The sequence below is a fragment of the Anoplolepis gracilipes genome, chromosome 14 (assembly GCF_047496725.1).
Source record: "Anoplolepis gracilipes chromosome 14, ASM4749672v1, whole genome shotgun sequence".
Lineage (NCBI taxonomy): Eukaryota > Metazoa > Arthropoda > Insecta > Hymenoptera > Formicidae > Anoplolepis > Anoplolepis gracilipes.
Genome location: NC_132983.1, coordinates 1,048,494 through 1,075,000, shown reverse-complemented (window position 1 = coordinate 1,075,000; position 26,507 = coordinate 1,048,494). Strand labels below are relative to the sequence as shown.

The window sequence follows — 26,507 nt, the reverse complement described above, 5'->3', positions numbered from 1 at the left end:
TCATAAATCGTTATCTAATATATATAAAAGCAGTTATAAAGAATTTTAAATTAATAAGCATCAATTTCTCTTAAAACATCCAACAATTTTTCAGAAAAATACACTCTAGGTTTCTTATAAAAATTTAATCGATAGATTATGTATATAACTCAAGGTTGTCATTATTTTATTCTGTTGTGTGTATATGTGTACATGTGTATGTATACATATATACTTTGATACTAAAATATACTACATCGTTGATTTTTCAATAATCTAAAAATTTAATAAGTTATACTTAGTTAGACTTTCTCGATGTTATATAATCTAGAAGCATTTTATAATTATAAATATATACATAAATATCTTTAAAACTTCTAAAATAAAATCTAAACGACTGATATGAATATATATATCGTATAATTTTGTTTTACATAAAATATAGTTATACTTAATTCTATAATTGTAGAAACATTCGATCCTCGATGTTCGCTATTTTAATGAAAAGCAGACATATACGTTATGATTTTATAGATATATATGTATTTATATAATAACATCCTATTTATACGCCAATTACATACATAGTTATATCAACATTCGCAATTTTTTCCTATTTTTTTTCCAACTACATGAACATTTTGCATTGATTACTTATTTTGAGTTTGTCATATGTAAAGAAAATGTTAAAGATTTAACATCAAATAGGAAACGTACTATTTTTAATTAAGAATAATTCCGTTGGCACATTACATAAATGATTTAATAGACAAGTTGATATTATAATATGATAACAATGAAGAGAGAAATTTCACCTTTTTTATTTTTTATGTATATTAATACATATTATATTGATAAACTCTATGCAATAAAAGAGACGCAGTAATTAAATATTATTTAAATAAAATATAACAAAATTCTATTTAAAGAAATATTGCAGGATTATATAGAGTTGCAACAAAATGTCTTATTTCTTTTGGAACATATTTTAACAAATAATAATATTAATTAATTGATCAAAGAATTATGCAACAAATATACACATGTGTGTGTGTATATTAAATTTATATATATATATATGTATCATTATTATATAATTTATTTTCTATACTCTCTTTTTCTTTTGCTCTTTCATATTTACATATGAAATGAGTATATATATATATATATATATATATATATATATATATATATGTATATATATAGATAATAAATTATATAATAATAATACATATATTATATATAATAAATATGTATATATGAAATAAGTACATATATCTAAAAATTCAAATTTATAATGATCTGCAACATTTATTTTGATTTTTATAATATTAAGTTTCAAGATATAATTTTTTGTAATTTACAGATTTTAGTTTAGATGAATCTCTAATATTTAATAATAAATTTTGAACATTTTTAGCCTAATATCTTTGTTACTATTATAATTCTCGTACGAGAATAATCTAGTAAATATTAAATCTGATTGTGTGGTAAATAACGGAAACAATTGTTAGAACCACAATGACAAGGAGTATCACTGAGAAAATGGACGGAATTGACCATTGCACCACCGGCATAATCAAAAGTCACTTCTTCACCGTTTTCTATATCTCTAGATGCAAACAAGCTTAACCGAGGCACGATTCCCTCTACTCTGACCGGGACAAGGATAGACGTGGGGTCGCAGCTATGATTGGCGTAACGTCCAATGTTACCGAAGCGTTTTGGATCTATACAAGTGACGATAACACGCTCACCAAAGTGTTCCTTCACCACAAGAACATAATTCATCATATTATGCCTTTTATTGACTTCGATTCTGCGCCGCGCCTCCTGCAGACCGATAACTTCCCCAGCGTATTCGCAGATAAATTGACCCTTTTTGATTAATCTAGTCGTGAAGAAACCGAAACCCTTGTTGGCAACCTCTTTTACAATCAAGCAATTTAGTGGCCCATTCTGAACTAATCTATTCCCGCAATTTGGTCCACACTTACAATGGGGGTTGCACTCGAATACTGGACCAGTCAATTTCTCATCGACAATTCGGCCGTTGACATAATTGGCGGAACCGCGAGTGCACGAACAGTTATCACATTCGTTCTCGCAGGAACAACCCACGACATATTCAGCTTCAAAGTCTGCTACGTCGATGTCGGGCCCCGATATATTATTTGTTACATACATGATATCCGGTACGTTATGTTCGTACTCGTCGATGGAAGCAGTTGCCTCCATGCTCACTGCAATTGTGTGTCAACAAAAAAAGCCCAAAAGCAAGTCCGACAGACTCTTTGGGAGATAAAGGCAGCACAGGAGATAAAGAGAAAATAATCGATAAAGAAAGAGAGGCTTTTGAGTAAACGAGAACTCGAATATATATCCCTATTGGATGGCACCAACCTTTAAAAGTCCCTCGACCGATGACTTGATTGTATGGAAGGTGGTAGCACCAGGTCCTGCTACGATCTTGTAGCCTATGTATATTACAGTACCGAGTATGGTCGTCTTGAGAGTCAGTTTTAGGATTTTACCCGTCAACGATGGTGGTGGTACTCTGTAGAAGATGGAATGATTAGTTGATGGCATAATGGTTTTACATTAGTTTAACATATAGAGGGTGCCCAAAATGGTCAAACTTTTCTGGCCTATTTTGTCACGTTAAATTATACCGATTAAGAAACAAATATCGCCACTAATGAAAAATATTCTCAGAATTTCTTATTAAAAATTTTCAGATTTTTCTATAAAATTTCTACAACTTTTTCAGAAAACACAAGAATGTTCAGAAAAGAAATTTATAAATAAATTCACATTATTTCTCTTTTTTTATCAGATCAGTATATCTGAAATATTTGTTAAAATCTGAGAAATTCACAATTTACTTTTATTTTTCTGCCTAGCCTTTGACTGATACATTTCATTTAACGATACAAGAATACAAGCGTCATTCTATCTTAATTTTCCATTGGATACAAATAAGATAGAATGACATGAATAGAAATCAATATATGTCTCTTTCTATCTTTAATCAATATTCAATTAAAAATAAATAACACTTACATTATTAATTTGTATCACTAAATAAAATGCAAAGACAAAACAAAATATAAAAGCTGATAAATCATAGATTTTTCAAAAATATTAAATAAATGGAACACATTAAAATTCTTTATAAATATTCTGAATATTAGGGAGATATTTCACATTTTTATCGAAAATAAATTTTGTAAAAATTTTTTATATGTATAAATGTGAAATATTCTGAGATTTCTTATTTTATAATTTTCTAAAAAATATTAAAACGCCTGATTAAATCTGAGTTTTGGAGAATTTTTCATAAATTTAAATTATGAAAAATTCTTAAAGTTTTCTAGAAAATTATGAAATTTTTGTTCACCAACATGAATCTAAATATTTTAATTTTCTATAGAAAAATTCTTATAAATATAAAATAATAAATAAAATAATAAAGAAATATAAAATCTATATAATATAAATTATTTATCTTATTATCCATGTCTGATGTTTACCTCATGATAGGCGGTATATCGGAGGGTTTTACTTTACCCCAATTCTCAATAATACCGGATGTATGTCCTAAGCCGACGATTCCTACAACTCTCGCCGGCTCGAAAGTATTGTTAGCAACGCGATGGGGCAAGCAGGCTAATTGCAGAGAATTCGTCAAGTAAATATCCCTCTCTTTGATAAACACCTCTCCCAGCACCGGGAATTCTTCCTTCATACTGGCGATTATTTCGTCCAACATTGATCGTTGTTTACAGAGCTCGACGTCTTCCCGAGTAATAGGATCCTTCATTATTGCCAGATGCCATCCTAGTTTTATAGTCTGCCACCACGATAAAGATCGTATCGCACGTTGCATTGTAATATTAATTGGTCGATCGGCCAGATGAACGATACAATTCGGCACCTTCTTTGCCTGAAATAATCGAAATAAATCGATCATCGTCATATAATGTTGTTTTATTTCGTTTGTATTTTAATTTATATATTAATGCTTTTTTAACTGTATTATTTTATAATGTATTAATTTATAATTTTAAGTAAATGTTATAAATTTTTTATATTTAGTTATTAAATATAAAAAAAAATATTTTAATATAAATAAATTAAAAAATTTTAAATTTATATTGTAAATAAAAATAATAAAAAATTATTAATTACGATCAAATTTTTATCTTTTTAATTATTTTTTTTATTTTAATATTAATAAAAAATAAAAAATTATAATTTTTAATAATATTTATTTTATTTCAAGATTTATATTTTTGTGTGCATATACTAACTTCCTCAAATGCTCTTCGGAATTCGCCACCGGGTGGCATACCAAGTTGCTTGGCAACATGGGCCGCCATTCTTAGCAATAAGATATGTAATAAACCATTATAAAGCCCTTCTTTCTTAATAGTATCCGTGATAGTCTCTGTATAAATAGATTAAATAATACAATAACACACACACTGAATATACACTTATAAAAATGCAGAGACTCACTGTAATCAATGTCCTTGGCATAACGAAACATAACTTCTTCGTCAAGTTGTAGTATACCTATTCTAGCTGTGCATAATTCGACCACAACTATGTGAGGCTGTACAGCTTGTATAACCTGTAGTAAAGGAGAAAATATTTTCAATAAAATGATTTATAATTTTTATAATAAAAAATTATCCTCTTGATAAATCAATATTTTTAACGAGCCAAAAGATATGCGTAACAGTTACCTTTGACACGTCATTTTGACTCTCAACGCTGAAATGTGCCGTCCCTACTAAGTATAATTTTCCTCCGTCCGGTGTCGTCAATAATGTTACAGTTTCCGGCAAGCTTTCATCAATAGTAGTATCATATTGTTTTTTTAATAGGTCGTTCATTGCATTGCTGGCATTATGCTTTTTATTCTGGATATCGGAATCTATATTAAACCCAATACTCTCTGCATTATAAATACATGGCCATATTCCTAAATCTCATAAATTATTAAATTATTAAAATTAAAAACAACAGTACCTTGAAACTTTGAACCTTTTCTTTTATTTCCACATTTACTTTTTATTATTGACATTTTTTTAAAGCACTAATTCACTGCTTCAAAGCAAGTTTCTCTTAGAACAATGGCTGATTTAATTATTAAATTAAAAAGATGTTGTATAAGCGTGAAGCCTTAGAACATTAACTGCTTCGCTTGCTTTGCTCACAACTAACAATATTGTCAAATCAAATGTGCTTCTCTTAGGAGCCAAAAGAAAAGGATCCAAATAATAAACATGTTTTTAACTATGATGTAAGATACATGAAAAATTCAACACAGTGCCTTTGATACCTTCATCAATTAAAAGAATTTCACTATCTGAAGATTCCGCGCTTCTCATCTTGCCGTCATCGTCATAACTATCCTTTGTGCTCATTATTGTCGACAATGTGTATGAAGACTGCGTTGCTGGTTCAGAATTCTGTACAATATTGTGCTCAGATTCTCTGGCGAGCAATTCCTTTGTAATATCATGTGCGATCGATTTAGCCGAGGTACCATAATCGCCCTTTTCATTAATTAAATGTTTATCTTCCACAGATGATACAATATTCCTCTCCTTTTGATCGCCACTGGAATGCTGATCAGTTTTAGATACAGAATTTGATGCCATTTTTATCTCCTGAAAATGCATGCATTCTTCTGTAACTTTGCTTCTGAGAAAATATTCTCGAATACTGTCATGGTAGAAAATTTATACACACTAATAAACTGTTAATAAACAATTGCACGATTAATAATGGTGTGAAAGGAAAAATAATTAAAAATATTTTTGTTTCCTTAAAATAAAGATAATTTTCCCAAATTTCTTAAATTTCTAAAAATCGACTCCTGTTGCCGTTGTTTGTAATAATTTCAAATAGTTCCTTTTTATTTTTAAATACATGTCACGTATTTCTAACCTCGAAAGTATATACTTGACACGTTTACAGAAATAAAATTTTCGCGTTGCTTACAAGAATAGAGACCGCGATTTAACTCGTGTCAAGTGAATCGTGATTATTCACCGTAAAAAGAACTTACACAGCCACCGAAAAATCAAAGAAATGTCTAACGTATGTGCGAAAATGCACGAGACAAACGTCAAGTGGACCACATATGCTGCTTGCTGTCATATATGGTACATATAAGGTGTCTCAAAACTACCGGATGTTCTCCTTTTGTAACAAATTTTCTGATCATGCAATTTAATTATATATATGTAGTAAGTAAAAACAGATTGTCACCAATTATGTAGTCGAAAGCGTCGGAAGTTGACATTTCGAGAAAAATATTTAATAAAGTAGCGGTAAATTCAAAAATAAAAATTACACGCTGTTCTAACTAATCAATTATAATCTATATACAGGATGTCCTGTAATTTGTGAAAAACCTGCTAATGGCAGATTTTTATAAGATCATTCGGAGATGATTTTTCGACAATAAAAATGTCGAAATATCAATAATATCCGAGTTATAAGCGATTAAAAAAAGGCGCTCACAAACTAAACTTTTTGAAGTTAAAAAATTACCAAACTATTACATACATATATACATATATATATATATATATATATATATATATATATATATATATATATATATATATATGTATAATAAAAATTATTCGCAACATGAGAATGCTTTTATTTCACGTGCTAAATTATTAGCATAATCCAACGGGCATTTCTCGAATAAATAATAAATATCCCGCGTAACATTTTTATTTTTACCAATTACCAAGATAATCAATAAAAGGCGCGTTCGGGGAGACACTATTAGCGCTAAAAGTGTCATTCTATCTTTGTTACTCATTAAAAGTTGAACAAAGATAGAACGTCGCTGTTAGCGCTAATAGCGTCTTCCCGAACGTGCCTAAAGGCCGGTTTCTACAATAACTCGGTCATAAATCAGATGTCGTAAGAGTTGACCAATCGTATTCAAGTAGTCTTCTCTAAAGTCAACTGTGATTGGTTAACTATTTCTACATCCGATTTACGACATCTATTGCAGAACCGGCCAAAGAGATCCACGATCCACTCCACGTGCGGTGCCTCGTGTGTGTCATCGCGTGAAAAAAATTGCAACGCGGTTGATTGGTCGGTTGGGTTGGGAGCAGTGCTTAGTGCTATAGTGCTTGTAACGTATTTTCACAGTTTTCGGTTTTCGTGTGTGGTAGAGTTCGCGGTTTTAAAATGTGTGCTCGCACGCGCGAGTGCCCGAGCGAATGAGAGACGAAATATTAATTTTGTGGTGAAAACTTTGACTCCAAATTGTCGCCCGCCCTCAAATAAACCGCCCCCCAAATCGCCCCTCCGTAATTTCGTCCGTTATGTGTCTCGCGAGCGATCCTACAAGGGGGCCTTCGTGAAATTTCGCGCCAGTATAACCTCACTTTTTCAAGCCGCGAGAACGGTTCTTTCAAATGCGATCCTCGTCGACGACGTCCCGGTAGCTCGCGCGAGGAAATGAAGGAGCTGGAGGAAGTCAACTGCGAGGTACAACGCATTATTATTATTATTATTATTATTATTTTTTTTTTTTTCAGAAAATTCGTTTATCGTTGATATAAATTTACTTCGACTTTTTACTTTGATTAACGTTTTTTTATTTATGATAAAAAAGGATTTCATTCGAAAAAATGCAGCTTTTGTTAAATTTTTATTTTTTTCTTTCAGATTCGCAGGATCGTGAACCTGCAGTTTCCTTTGACAAATCGATTGAGAAGTTCAGAGACCGAGGAGCATGGCCAGACCGCGAGGATTTCCCAGGAGCACGAAAGTGATAGCGAGTGCCGTGCAGGATTTTTACATAATGCAACATACGCTTGGTTGAGTCACGGATGCCGCTTGGTAGTCTTCAATGTAAAAATAGGAGAAAGCATTAGCAGCTGGACATTCCGTGGGATTGTAACGTCAGTTTCCCAATTTCCCGCCCAATCCGGAGAATTTCCGCTGCTGCTGGTTGGAGTAGACAACTGTGCAAACAAATTGAAAGATTCCTCTGGGTTATTATGTATATTTGACTGCACAACATCCCGTGTCTTGAGAGCAATTCGTGTAAATATTAATTAGACATTGTTTAAAAAAATTATTTTATTATAAAGATTAATTTCCTTGTGCTTACTTTTTTACAGATGACATGTGGAGTGGAACAAGTATGTGTCGTGTCAGGTGGCGCGGAATGGGAAGAGTTTAATGATAAAAGATTGGATAATGCACTAAATGAAATGGATGGAATAGCTTGTGTAGTCTTGCGTAATCTTCAGCATATCATGATTGATCTTCGAAGACGTACATGGGACGTATATGATTTGTCCTCTGTTATGGATGAAACATCACCGGCAGAGTTGGATTTTCTATCGGCGAAACAAGTTGTCGGCAGGCATCAGTCCAATCGGGAAAAGCATGCAGCTTATAATTTGTTGAATAGACGTAAGCATAAATATAAAACAATTGTCAAATATTTGTTATGATAGTAGTACGTATCACTTAAACATTTTCAACAAAATACTGTTTTGGTGACAAAAAGATTTTGCCTTTTCTATCTCTTGAGCAAGTATGGAAGTTTCGAAGCCTATTATCTATTATTATAGTTTATCTGACAACTGATTTATACACATAATGCATAGCAATATTTATTTACAAATGAATAATAACAAAAATTTAATTTTTATAATTTTTATCTTTTTGAAATTAATTTTTTAATGAAATTTTTATGATTAAAATGATATTAAACATCAAAACTTTATTTAAATTTCATATTAGATACATATTTAAGAAAAAAAATTGTAGAAAATTTAATGGTTTTAATTTAATTTTTAATTAAACAAAAAACTAGTTTACAAACATAAACAAGCATAAAAAAATATACTCATATTTCAGAATATTTATACACATTTTATTTTGAATTCTTGACAAATATAAACTTTTTTCAATATAATTAATAATTCTGTAGCACTGCTATTTTTAATACTCTCCATTAAATTTACAAGTAGACGAGTCTGCTGTAAGAGACTTGTTATTTTCAATGATAATTCATTTTACTCTTGCTTTCAGCGAGTTGCCAACATGATTTATGAGACAGTTTCTGAAAGATAAGCAAATTAATGTGATATTTAAATATCACTAGTAATTGCTGTCATTTAAACAGTGTTTAATTTATTATTAAATAAGAAAATTGAGAATGTTATAAAAAGTTTTTTTTTATCTCTACTATTTTATACTTATTTTTTATTGAAGTGACAGACTTAAATAATTATAAATAACTGTAAATAATTATAGTAAATTAGAAATGATTAATATCTTTTAATTAATGTAATTTTTAGAAAAAGCTAAAATTTTAATCCTTAATCTAATTATTTCGTTGTTTCTAGGTATAGAAAAGCACATTGGTTTTAATAGAGAAGAGTTCGAATCGTCTCCTTTACTCGGCGAGAGTTTGACCACCGCACTTATTAGTTCTACGAAAATCGGCTGTTTAATCTCCGGCTGTTTAGGCAGAGTGATAATTTGGCAGAACGACGGTTCTATAAGATGGATTAGCGCACCCATCGACGAGAACATGGCGGTCACACATTTGGCTCTACTAGAACCTACGGACGATCCTAGACCGTTTTATTATTTGTGGGTAGTATTTCAAGATGAGTTGTCAAGAACGCCGCCGGTATTGAGAATGTATGCCATGTTGTTTGAGAGGAAATACTGTGACAGAGATGTCAACTTGTACTTCAACTTGGAGGATGACCCCAGTCTCAAGTTTGAGTCGGAGTTAAACGAGGGAGATAGGATCGTTGGCCTGTGCACCGTCGAGAGAGAGTCCAACTCTGAACAGACGGACTCGGGTGCCAGAAGAGGCGAGGATAATCTGCTGCTTATCGCCACCAATGAAAGGATGCTGCTGTTTGACCTGAATCAATGGTACAAGGAACAGATGCCGCGCACCATTAGCGAGTGTCAGAATCCAAACAGCATATTGGCGACGTATCGCACGCGACCGGACGCGCAAAACGCGGACAGTCAGGTGATGAGCTTCGCATACGTTCCTCTCAGTCTGCAAGAGTTTCCTATCTCGGGTCCAAATTCGCCTGAAGAATTGTTTTATCCCAACTCTTTGTCCCTCGAATGGGTGGAGTTGAGTTCGAGGAGACTGACATTCTGGATGACTCGCGGCATTCAGGCAGACCTGCTGCGCGAAATGGCCATGGCTGGTCCGATTATACTAATACAACCGTCTGAAACGTTCCACAGGTGTCTCTCTGTTGGACTGGTACCATTTAATTCGGAATTCACGTTCGCCAGCGATCAGAATGCGCAGCGGGAAATGTTGTTGTCGCTCTGTTTGGAGCAACGGTGGTCCACTTTTCTGGTGAAATGCGCCACAGAATGGTCGGACGGTAGTGCCTCTTACTTGTATCCTACTTTCCTTAAATGGGGTATTCAGAGAGCTTCCACGATAAAAATGATCGCTGATCGGCTCTGCGTTCCTCTGTTTGATCAGTCGGGCAGCAGCATCGGCGAAGCCGATGTAAAGAACCTGCGGTTTTGTTCTCAGCAATTGGAGTGCCTGTCCAGTGTGGTGGGTAAATTACCGTCCGCAGTGGCAGACTTAAAGAAGCAACGAAGAACATTGAAACGGGTGTCTACGTACTTTCAAGTGCTCCTTTGGTTCTATGACGTGGGACTGTTACCTGAAACGCAAGACTTGGAAGAGGAAGAGGAAAGCACTTTGCCTATCCCCTTAGCGCTAAAAGTGCCTTATCCTTATGAGAGGCTCTCGGTTCTTTACAAGGAGAAACGAGCGCAGTTGCAGAAAGATAACAGCGGTAACGAAAAGGAACAAGACTTATTCATTGACGAGCTGATAACGCGCGAATGTTCCATGTTGAAGGCACAGTGGGAGAGAGAGGGAGGCACCATCACAGGCGGCTGTTATCCACCACCGTCGTTGCAGTCTCTTCTACGCAGTTATTTAACCGATTATCAGCAGTCGGAAGCGAGTGAGATTAGCTGCAAGCATCAGATCACAATTTATCTCTTGATGGATTTGCAGGCGATGCTGTCACAACAGCAATATCGTGCAGTGAAGCATTTGATCAAGTATCCGTCCGCGTTCAAGATGACTCCCAGCCTCATCAAGCTCACCCAGGCGTTTTGGCTCCTCGATCACGAGAACTACCAGGAATTCCTTGATACAATAACCGGCCAGCTAATTTCCGACTCTGACGTTAAGGATTGGCACCACAGGCTCATACTGCGCACTTTGGTGCGCAATAATCAGCATAAATTCGCGCTCGTGTACCTCCGCGTGAGGAAGCCTCCACTGTCTTCCTTAGAAGAGCAAGGTGTGGCGGTGAGCCTCTCGGTAGAACACGGTCTCGTGCAATCGGCCTTTCATCGCCGACCACCCTGTCACTACGAACAGCTGCTGATAAGTTTCTTCCGGGCGTGTAAGAAGTACGGCAAGCTAAACGAGATTTTGCATCTAGCGCTGGATACCGAGGAGGAAGAAGTGTTTATCAGGTTCCTCGAGGAGAATAAGACGAAAGATTTGAGGTTGTTGTACTATCTGCAACGATGCCGTTATACGGAGGCGATCGGTAGCCATCCGATCCGGCATTACCAATCGAATTTCACCAAGGACATACAGTCTACATCTTTCAGTATGCTCGACGCATATAACATGACTTTGCCCGATGTCACGAAGCAGTTCTCTACAAATGGATTAGCCGCGAGCAGCTCGGACGCAGATTTAAAGGCACGCTATTCCAGACCGATGTCGCATCGGAAGAGTCATGACAGGCTGCGAAATATATATGAGACGGTGATCGCGAAGGCTAGGGAGACCTATCTTCGTAATGAGAAGTATCAGGTTCCGTTCATCAGCGTACCGTGCATGTCACTCAAATTCAACAATTCCGGGACGAACATGAACTGCGTGTCATTTCCAGCACTGGTGCATAAGAATCGCGGCAAACGCAGAATCGATCAGGTCTACGAGGAGGACGCGGATGCGAGCGATATGTTGGACAGCGCGAAACGCCGAAGACTGTCAGACGGGACCGTCTCGTTAAACAAATCAGATTCGAGAGAATCGAGACTGACAGCGACCTTCGAGACACCTTTGGTAGAGCGCAAGTTTAACGTATGCACGAACAAAGACAATGTTCCGGAGACGCCGCAATCAATCCTGAAGATCAGACAGCTTGTAAGGAGTTCGACGTTATCCAGCGTCGGGACGCAGGAAGAAGAGATTGCCGATGGGCTATCCCAGAGCGAGAAGAAAACCAATAGACAAATACGTTTCAGCATTCAACAGTCCAAAAAAGCCTTGACTTATGAAGAAGAGGAGGAGGAAGAGGAAGAGAATGAAGAGAAGAAAGTAGAGGAAGAGGAAGCAGGTGATGTTAGAGCCAATGTTTCCTTCAGGACAAACGCGAGTAATGACGTCGTCGGCTCAAACAAGTCGGCGTACTACGAAAGCGCGATCCTCAGCGATACCAGCAGTATCACCTCCAGCAGGATCTACGGCTACGCCCGTCCGCGACCCAGCCTCCGAAGAAGTGCCTTATCCGTAGAGTCGTTACAAGAATCTAGCGCGAAGAAAGCAAGCGGCACATCCGCATATTTGTCCTCCTCGTCGATTGACGTAGACAATACATCGAAGAGATCCAACTCGTCACAGTTTGTTTATTCAACCACTATGCTGTCTCCCGACAGTAGCGTCGACATCAGTTACCCGACGACATCAGGACGCGCTAGCCCGTTGGAATGGAGATTAGGAAAAGACAACAAATTTACCATGTCATCTACCCCGCTGGCGAAAAGTATATCTTCTCAGAAAACGATAAAAGTCAACGACAACGATAAGAACGTGGAACCGAGATCATTTACGAGTAACGTGCACGAAATAAGAGAAGATCTTAACATGTCAAGCGAGTCCATGAAAAGCGTAGAACAAAAAGATAGTTTAGAGAAAGATGTACTGCATAACACAACTGAAAACAAGAGCGAAAGCAAGTACAATAACGGAAACGTCACAAGGGAAAAAAGTCCGAGCTTACGGAATCCTCGTGAAGAACAACCCGTATTCTCCGAGAAGGACGCGGAATCGAATGTGCTCGTCTTGGACGAGTCCGAAGACGAGTTACTTCGGCTGCAGGATGATAGCAACAACGACGAGCACGAGGAGACGTTCGAGAGCCTATCCGCGAATCTGGAGGACGCGCAAACGCAACCGGAAGGCAGAGTTTCTGTTCCCCATTCGTCCGAAACCTGGAATCCGGTATGCGAAACGGAAGGGTACCACGGCGTCGCAAAATCTAACGGCCTGCGAGAATCGGTGAGCCAAGTGATGGCTGACGTTGACTTCACTGACGACGAGTCTGTCGTGAGTGGCAGAAGCGCGACGCCGATGGTCGCCGACCCGAAAACAGATAACGATGGAAAGAAGGAACGTTCAAAAACGCCGAGCACTCACGCGGAGGATATATTTTATGACTTGTCGAATATTACGGATGATGAGTCCGACTCCAATACTAGGGAAACTAAAGAGCCGAAAGCGAAGAACGGTAGATTTTCTAATTTGCAAGGATCCTGCGTAACCCAAAATCCTGAAGCGGAGGAGAACCAAAGTGAATCTAACGAAAAGAAGGATGAAAGAGACAGCGTCTCGAAGAAAGCCGTCGATAAAGTTATACCGCAGTCTGATGATAAGGATACTAATATGAATGTTCGTTCGAACGTAGAAGAGAGCGATCAAATTGAATCGACCGAATGTGAAGAGAAGCTGTCAAAGGTTGAAAGTTCCTTGAAGAGCAGGTGGAGTCACGTCGAATTGGAGAATATCCCGTATGTCCGAATAGTTAGATCACCTAGAGCGGATTCGTTAATAAAGGACAAAGCGGCAGATACCTCGTTGCAACAAGCGGAATCAGAAAGAGTCACTCGTCTTCGCAGAGGAAGTTCGATGACGAAAGATTCTCCATCGCAAAAAACAAAAAGACCTCCGCGAAGAGCGAGTTCAACGGCAAAGAGTTCACCGAGAGACTCACCAGCACGAAGTATAGATTCTGAAGAGCCTCCTCTATTGCGAAGGATGACTTCAATGACGTCAGATTTATCAACAAGTGCTTTGTCGCAGGAAGAAGATCCTGAAAAGCCGCCACGATTAAGGAGAGCCAGATCGATAACGGCAACGGAGATGGGTTCTCCATCAACGAGATCTTTGCGCAGCCGAAGGGCGACTTCTCTCGTAAAGGACGTGCAGATGAGTTCGTTCACGATGGACGAAACCATCGGTGAAGCTGTGTCAGAATCGGGAAATTTCGACGCGTCGTCGTCAGTCAAAAAAGATCTCAGGTCAGCAAGGTCGAAGAAGAGTCTTCGGACCGAGACCAAAGACAGCGACTCCGAGAGCATCAAGGACGAACTACCAGTGAGGAGAAGTACGAGACTTAGCTCTTCGAGTAGAAAAAACTCATTATCACAGGAAGATGTGCCGAGGAGTCCTGCGAAGCTGACGAGCGACGATGAAGAGGATAAGAATACGAGGAAGAGATCCCTGCGCGCGAGAAAGTCCTCGGTATCGTCCGATACGGACAAGACAACGACGAGCAGAGCCTCCTCGAGATTGTCGGCGAGGGATTTAGATAAGAAGATAATACCGGAGGAAGAGGAGCTCAAGACGAGCCGAAGAAGACGCGGCAATTCAGTGCCTAAAGAGATCACAATGCAAACCAGCAGGAGAAGTCGGTCCAGTAGTATAATAAAAGAAATTATCCCGGAAGTTCCCGAGTCGTCGGAGGAGGACTCGAAGACGCTCAAAAGTTCCGTCACGAGGAATACGTCGGACGTCGTTGACAGGTTGACGAGAAACACGCGCAGTCGAAGCATGTCGATACAATCCATACCGGAGGAATTGGAGGAGATTCTGAGTCCGCCGATAAGGGAGACGAGATCCGCCCGGAAGGAGGCTGCTCAAAGTAACGTCAGGGAGAGAAGAGCGTCCAGCGCAGACGTGATCCACAAAGACGTGAAGAGAAAGGTCAGAAGCATTCGTGCGAGGAACATCGTGGTGGAACCGATAGTGGAGGAGCCAGCCGAGAGTGAGGACAGAACAAAATCTCAAGAGGAACAAGCGGAGAGCGAAGTTGTTTCACAGGATGCCATCGTGTCGAAAAGAAGAACTTCGACCTCGACGGTCAAGGAAGATACGAAACAGGATATGAAGCGGAAGCGAGGCAGGCCGCGCAAGACCGACGCGAGTCTAGAGTCCAGCGATCTGTTTACCTTCTCACAACCGGGGAAGACGGATGACGTGCCAGTGGATGAGAAAGGTAACTTAGAGACGCTTATCAGATAAATGGTCGAGAAATAAAGAATACACTCTACATTCTGTATAAATACAAAATGTTCTGTAGATTTTCTTGCATTACAGAATACATTTTTTTGTATAATAATAAACAAACGATCTGTAGAAGATTATCTTTGCCCACATTACTGTACCTATTAGTGCCATTGTACCTAAATAAGCCATAAAAAGCACAAATAGGGTGGAATATTTTCTTTTGTATATTATTATATACATTAATAGATTAACTTAATTTTTAAAAATATTAATTTTGTTTATGCTATATTTAATAGATTATTTAAATACAAAGGCACTAATAGATACAGGGACAATAATGTGGACAATAAACCTAATTTAAAAAATCCTCGAAGCTTGGCTCTTGAATTATTGAATTTCTTTTTCTATTACTTTTGACATAATTTAGAAGATAATTAGATTTTTCATTCAGTTATATAGCGTTTTCGAACAAAGCAGTTTTGAGAGCGATTAAACCCAATTTGTTAGGAACATGTGTTCGATTTGAATCTGATTGATATGAATACAATACATTAATAATATAAATAATATAGAGTACATTTCTCGTTTAATATTATTTTGAAGCACAATTTGAAGATTTTTTTATCCTGATTAATCAAACACTTACTCAAAGCATTTCGTTTATTAATTTAATAATCTAAGTGTCTGATAATCCAAAAGATGGAGTCTATGACGTTATTAATCGCTGCCAGAGCGATCAAACTTGCTTCGAAAACGCTATTAGATACGCTGTGACATAATGTCATTCACTTCTGTGGAGTAGTGGGTGTACGAACGTCTTGGTGAGATTGTTGTTTTCAATTTGCAGAGATTGGGAAAGTTCCGAATTATGTGTTCTCACCGCCCCAACCCAGATCCAAAAGCATTTCTCCGAAACAACATCGTAGGTCATTATTCATTAATTGATCAATACAAACATTCTCTCTCTCCCTCTTTTATATTCTTAGTCGTTTACATTTAAGATTTTAATTGTAAGAATTATAAAGTATAAATCGGTTTACCTTCCCTATGCTTATCTTTTACAGAAAAGTAAGCTCGTTCATACCGAGTCTTGATCAAGAAAAGGGAGAATCACAGCCAGGTATTCAGAGAAGTCAGAACATCATCGAATCTGGGCGTTACTCTCGTTTGATGGCCAAGAAGACCTTCAGATCGCGAATTCGGACAAAATTCCTCTTACATAAAACTAAATTGGAAAGTACAACAGATTAAACAGGAAACTTCCGCGAAAGAGTTCTGATGATTTATCTTCAATCTTTCATTTTTTTTATATTTGAATTTAAATTTAAATTTACTTTATATTTTCTTTTAGACTGCATTTTTTTTGTGTGATATGCGTCAATTAAAATTGTCTGACGATTAATCTCATCGCAAATTTTAATTTTCAATAATTGCAGGCACACACATATAGTAAATATTTAAAATTTTTTTTACTCTATAAAGAAATAAAAGAAATATTATAAAACACATTTTACGGGCGTAAAATTGTCGATTAGTTTCAATTCTCACTGGGATATAGTACAAAGTGATTTTGCGCTGATATATAATAAACAATCACAAATGTTTAATGAACGAAGGTAGATAGAATCATTGGATTAGATGTTTAAGATCGATAAAAACTCTCTTTAAATGCTCTAAGTTGATCAGTCTTTGTCTTATTACGAGGTGAAAAATTTCGTACGCTACATGTTGGGACCACATATGGAAACGAGGAGAAGTTTTGTTATCTTTCGATGTTATTTTATAGAGATATCAAATTTATACGTTATCGATGTTGCATTCAATTTTGTTTTTCTCTGCCCTTTCTTTTTTCACGAACAACTGAATTTATCTCTATAGAATTGATTAGACGAAGCAATTTTGTTTTTTTGTTCAAATTTAGGATATATTTTAAGTTGTGGTTGGGTGTGTGTAATCGACAGTACTTGGATTATATGCTAGTACGCGCGATATTGATTAGAGAAATATATTTAAGAGACAAAAAAAAATATAATTCATGTAGTTTCTAACGCGAAGATTATCTTCGCAATCCATAAAAGCCTGTAAAAGTCATTCAAACTGTACTACATGCTATGTGTCAACTGTTGAACAGATGTTATTCTATTCAAATCTCGGATATATCACCTTAACAAGCTACGGTTGAATCTGTCACATATGTCAAAAATATAAACTTAAATGATAAACTATCATTGAAATTGTATTATATCAACTCTCTTTTTTTTCTCTCTAATGCTCACAGTAGTATTCATTCCATTTTATGTACACTCTTTTAGGAAACATCTGCTGTGAATAGATAATTTTTTGTTTCGTTAATACTTTTAGAATTTTTTGTATGTAGCGCAGAAATCTCCCTCTGCTATATAATCTTGCATATAATTCTTATAGTATTTTTCCTGCAAAAAAGAAGCAAAATGTATCATACCTCTGTAAATAATTTATTAATGTACTCATGTATAATACAATAAATGTAAAAGATAATACATGACGTATAGTATCAAAAAAAAAAGGAAAAAACTCCAGTCACCACAGAAATATACATTATTACAAATTAATTTTCATATATATATGTAAAAATATATATGAGGAATATTACTTAAAGCTATCAATACAGGTTCTGATTTTTTTCGCGAATAATAAAATAGTCCTTACATAAATTATCGAATAACAATATTGTGTATGTGTGTACGTACGTGTGCGTGCAAGTGTATGAAACAAGGCCGAGTATGTCTATTACAATGATCGTGAATTAATAACAAATAAATTCCGACAGTATCTTATAATGCCTGTTGCGCGTTTTGCATATTTAACTATTTATAAATGGTTAAATATATTTTTTTCAAGGCAGGAAAAAAGGAAGTAACAACTATATCTCTTTCATGGCATTTTCCTGCGGTCTACATTTTCCCCCCGAGATACATATAATTAAAAATGTATCTAATGAATATTTTTTTTTAAATTTGTTTATATTTTGAAGTTTCGGGGGAAAATATTGCAATTCGCTTCATCTTTATACGCACAAAAGGGCGCGTTTTTGTAATAAACCCTTTCATTTGTTTAAAGGCCAACACATTAAAGTGTTATCTTTGGCAGTGTTGTAATTCTTTACATTCTACTTTATTAATTATAAAAAGAGTATTTTATAAGTAGTTTTATTATCAATTTCCTATCGGTTATCATCTAGAGAACTTCCGTATACAGTGTGTAATAAAAACATTATTTGACAGGAACAAATCGATAATACAAGAGATTCCATAAATTCGATTGCTTAGACATTGAACTGTAACTCGGGGAAAAAATTTTTTAATCGTTTATCACGACTTGCTCATGCGTTTCAATTACACCCTGTATACATCAAAATCATCTATGAATTGTGAGACTCTTGGTAAACTTTTACAATCAATTAACGTTTATACACTATTACTACTTTTTTCTTTGCCACCTCTAAGTGTGCGTTATAATATAATCTTTTGCATTCTATGATTGTCTATCTTTTTTCATTTCAACTCTTTTGCTGAAGGTGTCAAAATTTTAATATTGAAAAGTGTTTCATTGATAAAGCAATTTTTACACTAATGTCATATATTCCATAATAATTATGGATGCGAGAAACGTAAATAAAAAATCGAGGACGGTATAATCTACCCATTTCAAATAGATCATAAACTTCAATGTATATTGCTAGATAATTTGTCAACTTGCGTTGTCAAGGCCGTCTTAAGTTGTTATGCCCTTTAAAAGGCACATCGTTTGTTCATTACATCATAAAGTATGGCAGTGTAAATCCTGTCAGTATAAAATAAATGAAAAATCTTGAGAGAGATTCACACATTTTCCGAAAATAAATACATGCATCAATCAAATAAATGTGTTCATCAATATATAACAAAATTGCATCTCTTCAAACAAGAATCCTTTAGAAATTAATCAGCTATTTTATTAACGTATAACATCGTTTAATGGCAATAAAAAAACAAATATATTAAAAAAAATACTGATCTCTCTCACAGCATCCCCCCCCTCTCTCTCTCTTTCTCTCTCTCTTTCTCTCTCTTTCTCACTGATGTTTACACCCGTCTTTAACACGTCGCTTGTGCTTCTCCTCGTGCCCGTTGGACGGCGATTGGACCTGATTTCGTCGCTGGCCTTGGATCGGCATGTAACAGGGCGCGTCGTCGATCATCAGCTCCTGCGACGGCGTCGGCAAAGCATAAATGGGACTTATCGTGCTACTCGAGCTGCTGGAAGTGCCACGATGGGCGTTGTAAGTCGGGTCGATGATAGCCGCGACATTGGCCATTTCTTGCGAACTGTCAACGGGATCGTCCAACGTCTGAATCTCCTCGGGATCCGGATATTGAGAATAGTTGGCCGGATGACGAGCTCGACTTCTGACCGGCGGAGTCTTCAAATCCAGCCTGTCAGGTCTCGTTGGTCGTGTTGTGAGATTCTGTTCTGTCTCGAACTGTTGCTGATGTTGTTGCTGTTGCTGCAGACGTTCACGCTCCAGCTTTCTCTGTTTCGCTCTTTCTCGTGCTTTACGCGCCTTCGCTCGCTCCTTGTCCTGGAGCATTCGCGCCAACTCTGCGTCCTGCGCCTCCATCGCTAATTTTTGATCCAACATTAATTGCTCGCCTTCCGGACCGTCCGGATAATCTTTTCTCTCCTCTTTCTGCAACTTCCGCGCCAGTTCCTATGGTGTTTAAAAAAAATTTAGAATAAATTTTTAAATGAAATTAAGTTTAAGGTAAATATTTATATTAAAAATTTATAGAATAATATAAATTAATTAAAAATTTTATTATAGTTTAGAATTTATTATAATTAAAATAAATTATATTTATTATTTATTAAGTTTATAATAGAAAGAAAAAATTAGAAATAGTTTTAAAATTTAGAATTTTTAGAAAAAATTTAATAATTTATAAATAGGTAAAATATTAAATAAGTAAAAATGTAATAATTTAATTTGATAGAAAAATATTTTTATTAATAACAATTAAAAATTAGTAATGATAAAATTAATATTTAAAATATAGTAAAACATGAATTATTAATTTAAAATTATATAATATAGATGTAAAAAAATATTTTAATACTTAACAATGATTAAAATAAAGATTCTTCTGTATAAATTAAAATAAATAAACAGGGTAAATAGAGTTAACGGTGGATGCAAGTAACTCTATTATTAAAAATAAAATTCATTATATTTAATATCGTAAATGTAAATTATTAGCTACTGTAGAATCATTTTCTAATATAAACAAGGATTTTAATTTGCTTTTATAGTAGCAAAGTTTTGTAACTACCTCGTCTTTTTCTTCTTGTATACGCCTTTCAATCTCCTGCTGCATAGCTTCATCTCCTAATCTTAATTGCAATCTCATTAGATCTTGAAGCTCACGCTCTCTCTGTCTCTCTTCTCGTTCCAGGGAAAGTGCGATTTGTTGCGCGACAAGCGCATCTCTCTCTTCTCTATACAAGAAATAAAAAAATATATAAAGATATCTAGATATATTTAAATAAAAAAAAATACATACATATATATATATATATATATATATATATATATATATTTAAAATTAAAAATGTATATTTCATGCCATCATGTTACTTACTGTTGTTGAACATAACTTTGATATCTTAATGCTTCCAATTCCTGTTCGACTTTAGCTCGTGGTACATCTTCCCTCACCTGTGCATTACGTGTCTTGTTGCCAGTGTAATGTTCCTTGACTGTAAATCGTGTAACAAAAGAATCATACATTAATACAAGCCTTTTATAAATAGTCAATAAAAGGTACAGATCTGTCAAATCTTTTTCTATGACATATTTTCTCTATAAAATATTATTCTATTTTCTGTACAAGTTATCTATTATTATATTTATTTTAATTCTATAAAAATTATTCTATTATTATTATTCTACTTTCTATACAAAACTGTCATATTGTGTATTATATCTTTTTCTTCTCGCTTAACAATTAAAATTTCCATATTTGTTACAATGATGTGAACCAAAGTAAACCAGATTTTCTCTGTTTATAGTCTCAGTTTAACAAGTTAGTTTCCCATAATGTTAATTTCTTTTTTACATTAATTCCATTAATTTTGATTCCTAGATTTTTTGTCATGAGATACCAAAGGCATTGTCAATCCTGGACAAGCAATCTTAGAAGTCTCCCATAAATTTGGCATTTTGTCACATGCTTGAAAAAAGGACAAACGTAAAATTTTTACGTACTCTCTTCATCCTGAAGCCGGTAGGCCAGCGCCCCATCCTCATGCACGAGCCATTCACGACACACTGTAAAGTCGCACAAATACAAATGTATGACATGCCAATGCAATGACTAATCGTGACTTAATTGTCCCTTTTCGCGCTGTGTCCGCGATTTAAAAAAAAACAGGTAAATGTTTCTCCCGGCTTTTTTTTTTTTTTTTTTTTTTTTTTTTGACAGAAGAGAGAAGAAAAAACAAAGAGACAAAGAGACAGTCTCGTGACAGGAGATGTCGCGTCTCCCTCGGAAGATTGGCCATCTTCCTCTCTCTCTCTCACCTTCGTTCACGCGACCCGCTTTTGGCAGGCCGTCCGAGCTCAGGACGGACTTGGCCATCGCACGTTCTCGGCGAGAATTTCGCGCAGAATCCACGACAGGGTCCACGGCATCGACGACACCTGGTTCGTGTTTACAACCACTTTGCGCGAGAGCAGGCGCGACGTTGTTTTCTCTCCATCTTGCTGGAACGAGACGCGAGAGTGAAGTGAATAGTGAATACCGATATATATGTGTGTGTGTGTGTTTTATTGTGGTCGTGTACTACATACTACGCACGCATACAAACACAGACGCGATCTGTATCCCAAGCCCGGCCTTCGCAGAAGGGGAGAAAAGCCCCCTCCCCCCCTCCTCGGAGAATGTATGGCTTTACAATTTTCTCTTGAACTTGAGTGTGTTTTACGTGATTGAGAAAGTTCGTTTCTCTCGCAGAAATGGAAGGAATAAATTGATCGAACGCGCATTCGCGAGGATGATATTAAAAATTATAGTTTAGAGAAAGAAAGAATAATAATTGTCAAAAATAATTTTTTTATAATTTATTACATATATATATACTTATAAAGTCTAATTTTAAGATAAAATCCCTTTATATAAAAGAAATTGTTCAAAAACATTCATATGATAAGAAATTGTACCTTTTTTCACATATTATATTTTTAATATTTTATATATTAATAAATATTTAATTATATATTATTTTTTAAAGATTTATATTAATTATTATTATATATTCTGGCGAAAAATATTCTCAGAATTTCTCATCAAAATTTTTAAATTTAAAATAAAGATAGAATAACACTTTTGCTTTAATAATGTATCTCATTAAATGAAAAATTCACTCAAAAATAAATTATTAGGATAAAATATAAAAGCTGATATAAATCGTGATTTTTTAGAAATATTTCATTAAATGAAATATACATTAATAAATATTCTAAGACTAAATATTTATTTTTATCGAATTTTGTATGAATTTCTCACATATAAAATATTCTGACATTTCTTATTCTATAATTTTCTAAAAAATATTTAAAAAATTTGAATAAATTTGAATATATCTTTGTAGTAGTAATAGCGTAGTGCGTAGTAACTTGGACGTTGTGAATGAATAATAGCTTGAAAGAGTGTCCGCTTCGGCAGGACGGATAGTAGTTATTACTCTCGTAGTAGCGTACATTCTCGTGTAAGAATGAATCGATATAGTGTGTACGGTGAAAGGGGTGAAATGAGAGCGACCGAGGAAAGAAAGGAACTATCGGGGTCAATGATACCTGCCTCCCCGCCACCGAGTACTATCAACCGAACTCGAATCGATTGAAAAGTGAGATATTCAAGTTTGTTCTTTATTGCTGAACTTTTTGTACTAGTGTACACTAACAGCGACGTAAGTGAAGTAAGTAAAGTCAATTTTTGGCCAAGGGGACTAACATTAAGGCCCGAATGCATCAACATTATTTTGGCTTTACTTATCACGATTCCAAATTCTTTTAAGGCTGGATTCACACCTTGGCAGAAAAGCAGAAGCCAATCAAAACTCGCGTTTTTAGTAAGTTTACTAGATAATAAACTTGATGTTAGTAATAAACTTACCATCAACGCGAGTTTTGATTGGCTTTTGCTTATCTGCTTTCTGCTTTTCTGCCAAAGTGTGAATCAGCCTTAAAAGAATTTGGAATCGTGATATGTAATCTAATGTGTATACATATACATATATATATATATATATATATATATATATATATATATATATATATATATATATATATATATATATATATTATACATATTGCGTGACAATTTAATAAATATTATCAATTTATAAAATATTGATATAATTACATATGTACGTGTTATTACATTAATTTGATCAATAATTTACAAAATATTTACAATTATACATATTACATGTATATAATTATATGTTTACATATAATAATTATATTACATATATATATATATATATATATATATATATACAATATGTTTACATATATTTATGTATATTAACATATATATATATATATATATTTATTTATATTTATATATAATTAATATATTTAATATTATATTTATAATTTATATTTATATAATTTTTTCTATTCTAAGGTTGGATATTGCATTATTTGGTATAATATTTTTGCCATAATAGTAATACAAGTGCTTGTAGTATTTACTAATTTTGCTAACTTTACCGGAATAATTGTTTCTGTAGTTATTTCTTCTGTAAAGCGGAGATGTCGATCTAAAATGTATCTTGTGCACAATACTATTGCTGCGCTTAGCAAGAGTGTATTTGACTTCAATATTCTTAAGTTCAGCTCCTTTTCTTTTTCGCTCATTTGATCATTTGTAGTTTTGTAATATGCTGATTGAAAGGTCTCATACAATCTTTCGTACTAAAAGTAGAATTTTTTTTTCAACAAAATATATTCAAATATTACACAAATAAATAGAGAAATTAGATAGAAAAATCATGCAAACCTTCAGATAAGCTAGATCTAATAAGTCCATTGAAGTATCAAATGCCGATTCATCGTATTGTATTGTATCTTCGCTCTCATTATAACGAATTTTGGAGAAATTTATTGCACTGATAAGAATTTCAATGCAGTACACTGGTGTGTAGAAGGGCATTCTAAATTCTACTTTCTTGAAAATTTCCACTTCTACAGTGGATACGTCATTTGCTGTATATTGATGATCTTCGACAAGTATATTCAGAAGTTCAAGGACCTAATAAAACACAAAGGTAGAGCGTGATTTTATCTGACAAAATTTACCATGGTATTTTAAATCCTATAGCAAAGAGTTATTGTTTTAACATGTACCTGTGATATTGTAAAACGATTGGACCGAGAGTTTACTTTATTTGCCATTTGAAAACACGTTGTGAGATATAAGGCTAAGTGAGAGCATATTTTCTCTTTATAGTTTTCTGACCATTTGTTAAACTTATCAATTTGTTCATTATAAGCCTCCCAAAAGGATTTGTTGACAAATTTGTCAAACAACTCAAGGGCCATATATTTTACATGATAACTCACTCCCATACGTTGTGCTATGTAATTGGAAACTTTGAAAATATTTTTATTAATTGCTGTAATTTAAAATAATTAATGTTGTAGCATAATAACATTGTTACTTGAATATTTTACAAACATCATATAACAAAATTCTTTTTTACGTAGTATTTGTTTTTCTTTTTATTGCTTACTCTGATTTGGCACAATTAAGTTTTCCTCGTTATTTATCTCTTGCTTCCGCTGCTCCATAATTTCTCGAAGATGGTCCACCCAGTCAGAGACAAATGATTCTGGCATTAAAACAATATTTATATGAATGTTACGTATAAATAAAATTTATTTAAAAATTACATATGTATAAATAAAAAATATACATATACATATATATATATATATATATATAAAATATAAATTGTGATTTGAATAATAATAAATGTACTCTCTTACAGAATAAATATGTTTTAAATATTTTCTGATTTTCATAATTTTATATAAAAGGAAGAGATATATATATTATATCATATATATATATATATATATATATATATATATATATATATATATATATATGTATGTATAATATATGCATTATATTCTTTCAAAATATATATATATATTATATATAGAATATCATATAAAAAAATTAATTAAATGCTAAGTAATTACCAAGACAAGCGGAATCCACGCTCATTTTAACTCCTAACGAAAAAATGTAAATAATATTTAACTATAATATTATATAGACAAATGTATACAATAAATAAATATACCCATACAGCACAGATGTAGAATATATATATATATATATATATTCTACACGCGCGCACGCGTGTGTGTAGAAAAGTGTGCATTATTTTTTATGTAGATTAGCAATATGTAAAATAAATTAGCTAATATATGAAGGATACAAAAATTCTCTCTTTTTGGTAGGATTAATATGGTGTCTAGAAAAATCCATTAAAAGAATTATTTTCACATATATATTATGCACAAAAAGCATAATATTTTATTTTACATTAAATAAATCTAATATCTTTATGTCAAGGTGAATAAATTAAAATTACATTGATAAAAACGAGCGTCAAATGTACATAGATCTGAGCAAGAAGAGGGTAAAGCATGTACATACATACATACGTGATAGCACCCTTCAAACCCTTTGAAATTTACCAAAGCTATTGATTTTAGATCGGTCGTCGAATCCAATCTCTCTTCACTATACTTCACAAAATTTTCTGAAATCAAATTCAAGACAAAACCACAGTGGAAGAAGAGGAAAAAGGACTCAGAATATGTTAGGAATTAACTTCGTACGTAGACTTCTGAAAGTTAGGTAAAACTTCTTTCTTTTTCTACTCCTATAGTGGAGCTGATCCAACTGGATCATTCTGCCAGCCAGGTAAAACTAACTTCAGCTATGTTATATCACAATAGTGCGAATCCTATGCACTGTGTACAAATTTCCAAAAACTAAAACTAAAATGACTAGATGTTTGCTTTGCAACTGTTGTAAAATTC

General features: G+C 34.3%; 5 protein-coding genes across 12 annotated transcripts; 1 reads left to right on the top strand and 4 right to left on the bottom strand.

Moving 5' to 3' along the window:
• Positions 1-1,277: 1,277 nt before the first annotated feature.
• Positions 1,278-2,217, bottom strand: LOC140672899 (histone-lysine N-methyltransferase SETMAR). Its single transcript, XM_072905381.1, has one exon. The coding sequence runs from the start codon at positions 2,215-2,217 to the stop codon at positions 1,453-1,455; it is 765 nt and encodes a 254-aa protein (XP_072761482.1). The 3' UTR covers positions 1,278-1,452.
• LOC140672896 (traB domain-containing protein) lies at positions 2,140-6,267 on the bottom strand. Of its 5 annotated transcripts, none has more exons than XM_072905375.1 (8): positions 5,995-6,267; positions 5,321-5,660; positions 4,731-4,969; positions 4,501-4,615; positions 4,293-4,429; positions 3,513-3,925; positions 2,383-2,536; positions 2,140-2,271 (listed from the first exon to the last, which is right to left on the bottom strand). In XM_072905375.1, exons 2-8 carry the CDS (start codon positions 5,649-5,651, stop codon positions 2,236-2,238), a joined length of 1,425 nt encoding a protein of 474 aa, XP_072761476.1. In that variant the 5' UTR covers positions 5,652-5,660; positions 5,995-6,267; the 3' UTR covers positions 2,140-2,235. The 5 variants fall into 5 exon arrangements, with proteins under 5 accessions (XP_072761476.1, XP_072761475.1, XP_072761478.1 ...); XM_072905374.1 differs by having other exon boundaries at positions 6,062-6,263; XM_072905377.1 differs by having other exon boundaries at positions 5,330-5,660; positions 6,062-6,262.
• An 849-nt stretch (positions 6,268-7,116) lies between these two features.
• On the top strand, positions 7,117-16,841 carry Elys (AT hook containing transcription factor 1 homolog). 3 transcript variants are annotated; one of them, XM_072905371.1, is made up of 6 exons: positions 7,117-7,515; positions 7,696-8,076; positions 8,154-8,451; positions 9,393-15,353; positions 16,212-16,290; positions 16,429-16,841. In XM_072905371.1, the coding sequence occupies exons 1-6, from the start codon at positions 7,486-7,488 to the stop codon at positions 16,613-16,615; spliced, it is 6,936 nt and encodes a 2,311-aa protein (XP_072761472.1). In that variant the 5' UTR covers positions 7,117-7,485; the 3' UTR covers positions 16,616-16,841. The 3 variants fall into 3 exon arrangements, with proteins under 3 accessions (XP_072761472.1, XP_072761473.1, XP_072761474.1); XM_072905372.1 differs by having other exon boundaries at positions 7,118-7,515; positions 16,212-16,286; positions 16,429-16,588; XM_072905373.1 differs by lacking the exon at positions 16,212-16,290 and having other exon boundaries at positions 7,118-7,515; positions 16,429-16,588.
• Positions 16,842-17,916: 1,075 nt separating this feature from the next.
• On the bottom strand, positions 17,917-22,270 carry LOC140672897 (uncharacterized). Of its 2 annotated transcripts, XM_072905379.1 has the most exons (5): positions 21,963-22,262; positions 21,648-21,710; positions 21,022-21,139; positions 20,713-20,878; positions 17,972-20,093 (listed from the first exon to the last, which is right to left on the bottom strand). In XM_072905379.1, the coding sequence occupies exons 1-5, from the start codon at positions 22,018-22,020 to the stop codon at positions 19,458-19,460; spliced, it is 1,041 nt and encodes a 346-aa protein (XP_072761480.1). In that variant the 5' UTR covers positions 22,021-22,262; the 3' UTR covers positions 17,972-19,457. The 2 variants fall into 2 exon arrangements, with proteins under 2 accessions (XP_072761481.1, XP_072761480.1); XM_072905380.1 differs by lacking the exon at positions 21,648-21,710 and having other exon boundaries at positions 17,917-20,093; positions 21,963-22,270.
• Positions 22,271-24,062: 1,792 nt separating this feature from the next.
• LOC140673110 (cyclin N-terminal domain-containing protein 1) lies at positions 24,063-25,695 on the bottom strand. The gene is made up of 5 exons (XM_072905770.1): positions 25,656-25,695; positions 25,181-25,279; positions 24,795-25,063; positions 24,448-24,699; positions 24,063-24,362 (listed from the first exon to the last, which is right to left on the bottom strand). The coding sequence occupies exons 1-5, from the start codon at positions 25,678-25,680 to the stop codon at positions 24,063-24,065; spliced, it is 945 nt and encodes a 314-aa protein (XP_072761871.1). The 5' UTR covers positions 25,681-25,695.
• Between the last annotated feature and the right edge of the window lie 812 nt (positions 25,696-26,507).

Coding starts and splice junctions, on each gene's coding strand:
- LOC140672896 (XM_072905375.1), bottom strand. CDS start 5,651: ATGGCATCAAATTCTGTATCTAAAACTGATCAGCATTCCAGTGGCGAT. Junction 2,537..3,512: donor GATATACCGCCTATCATGAG/GTAAACATCAGA, acceptor CATCTTCTACAG/AGTACCACCACCATCGTTGA. Junction 2,272..2,382: donor CGGTCGAGGGACTTTTAAAG/GTTGGTGCCATC, acceptor TATCTCCCAAAG/AGTCTGTCGGACTTGCTTTT.
- LOC140672897 (XM_072905379.1), bottom strand. CDS start 22,020: ATGGCCAAGTCCGTCCTGAGCTCGGACGGCCTGCCAAAAGCGGGTCGC. Junction 21,140..21,647: donor CCGGCTTCAGGATGAAGAGA/GTACGTAAAAAT, acceptor CACGATTTACAG/TCAAGGAACATTACACTGGC. Junction 20,094..20,712: donor TACAAGAAGAAAAAGACGAG/GTAGTTACAAAA, acceptor TAAACACCATAG/GAACTGGCGCGGAAGTTGCA.
- LOC140673110 (XM_072905770.1), bottom strand. CDS start 25,680: ATGAGCGTGGATTCCGCTTGTCTTG. Junction 25,280..25,655: donor CGTGGATTCCGCTTGTCTTG/GTAATTACTTAG, acceptor TTTTAATGCCAG/AATCATTTGTCTCTGACTGG. Junction 25,064..25,180: donor CTTAATTGTGCCAAATCAGA/GTAAGCAATAAA, acceptor TTTAAATTACAG/CAATTAATAAAAATATTTTC.
- Elys (XM_072905371.1), top strand. CDS start 7,486: ATGAAGGAGCTGGAGGAAGTCAACTGCGAG. Junction 7,516..7,695: donor TGGAGGAAGTCAACTGCGAG/GTACAACGCATT, acceptor TTTTTCTTTCAG/ATTCGCAGGATCGTGAACCT. Junction 16,291..16,428: donor TCTCCGAAACAACATCGTAG/GTCATTATTCAT, acceptor TATCTTTTACAG/AAAAGTAAGCTCGTTCATAC.
- LOC140672899 (XM_072905381.1), bottom strand. CDS start 2,217: ATGGAGGCAACTGCTTCCATCGACGAGTACGAACATAACGTACCGGAT.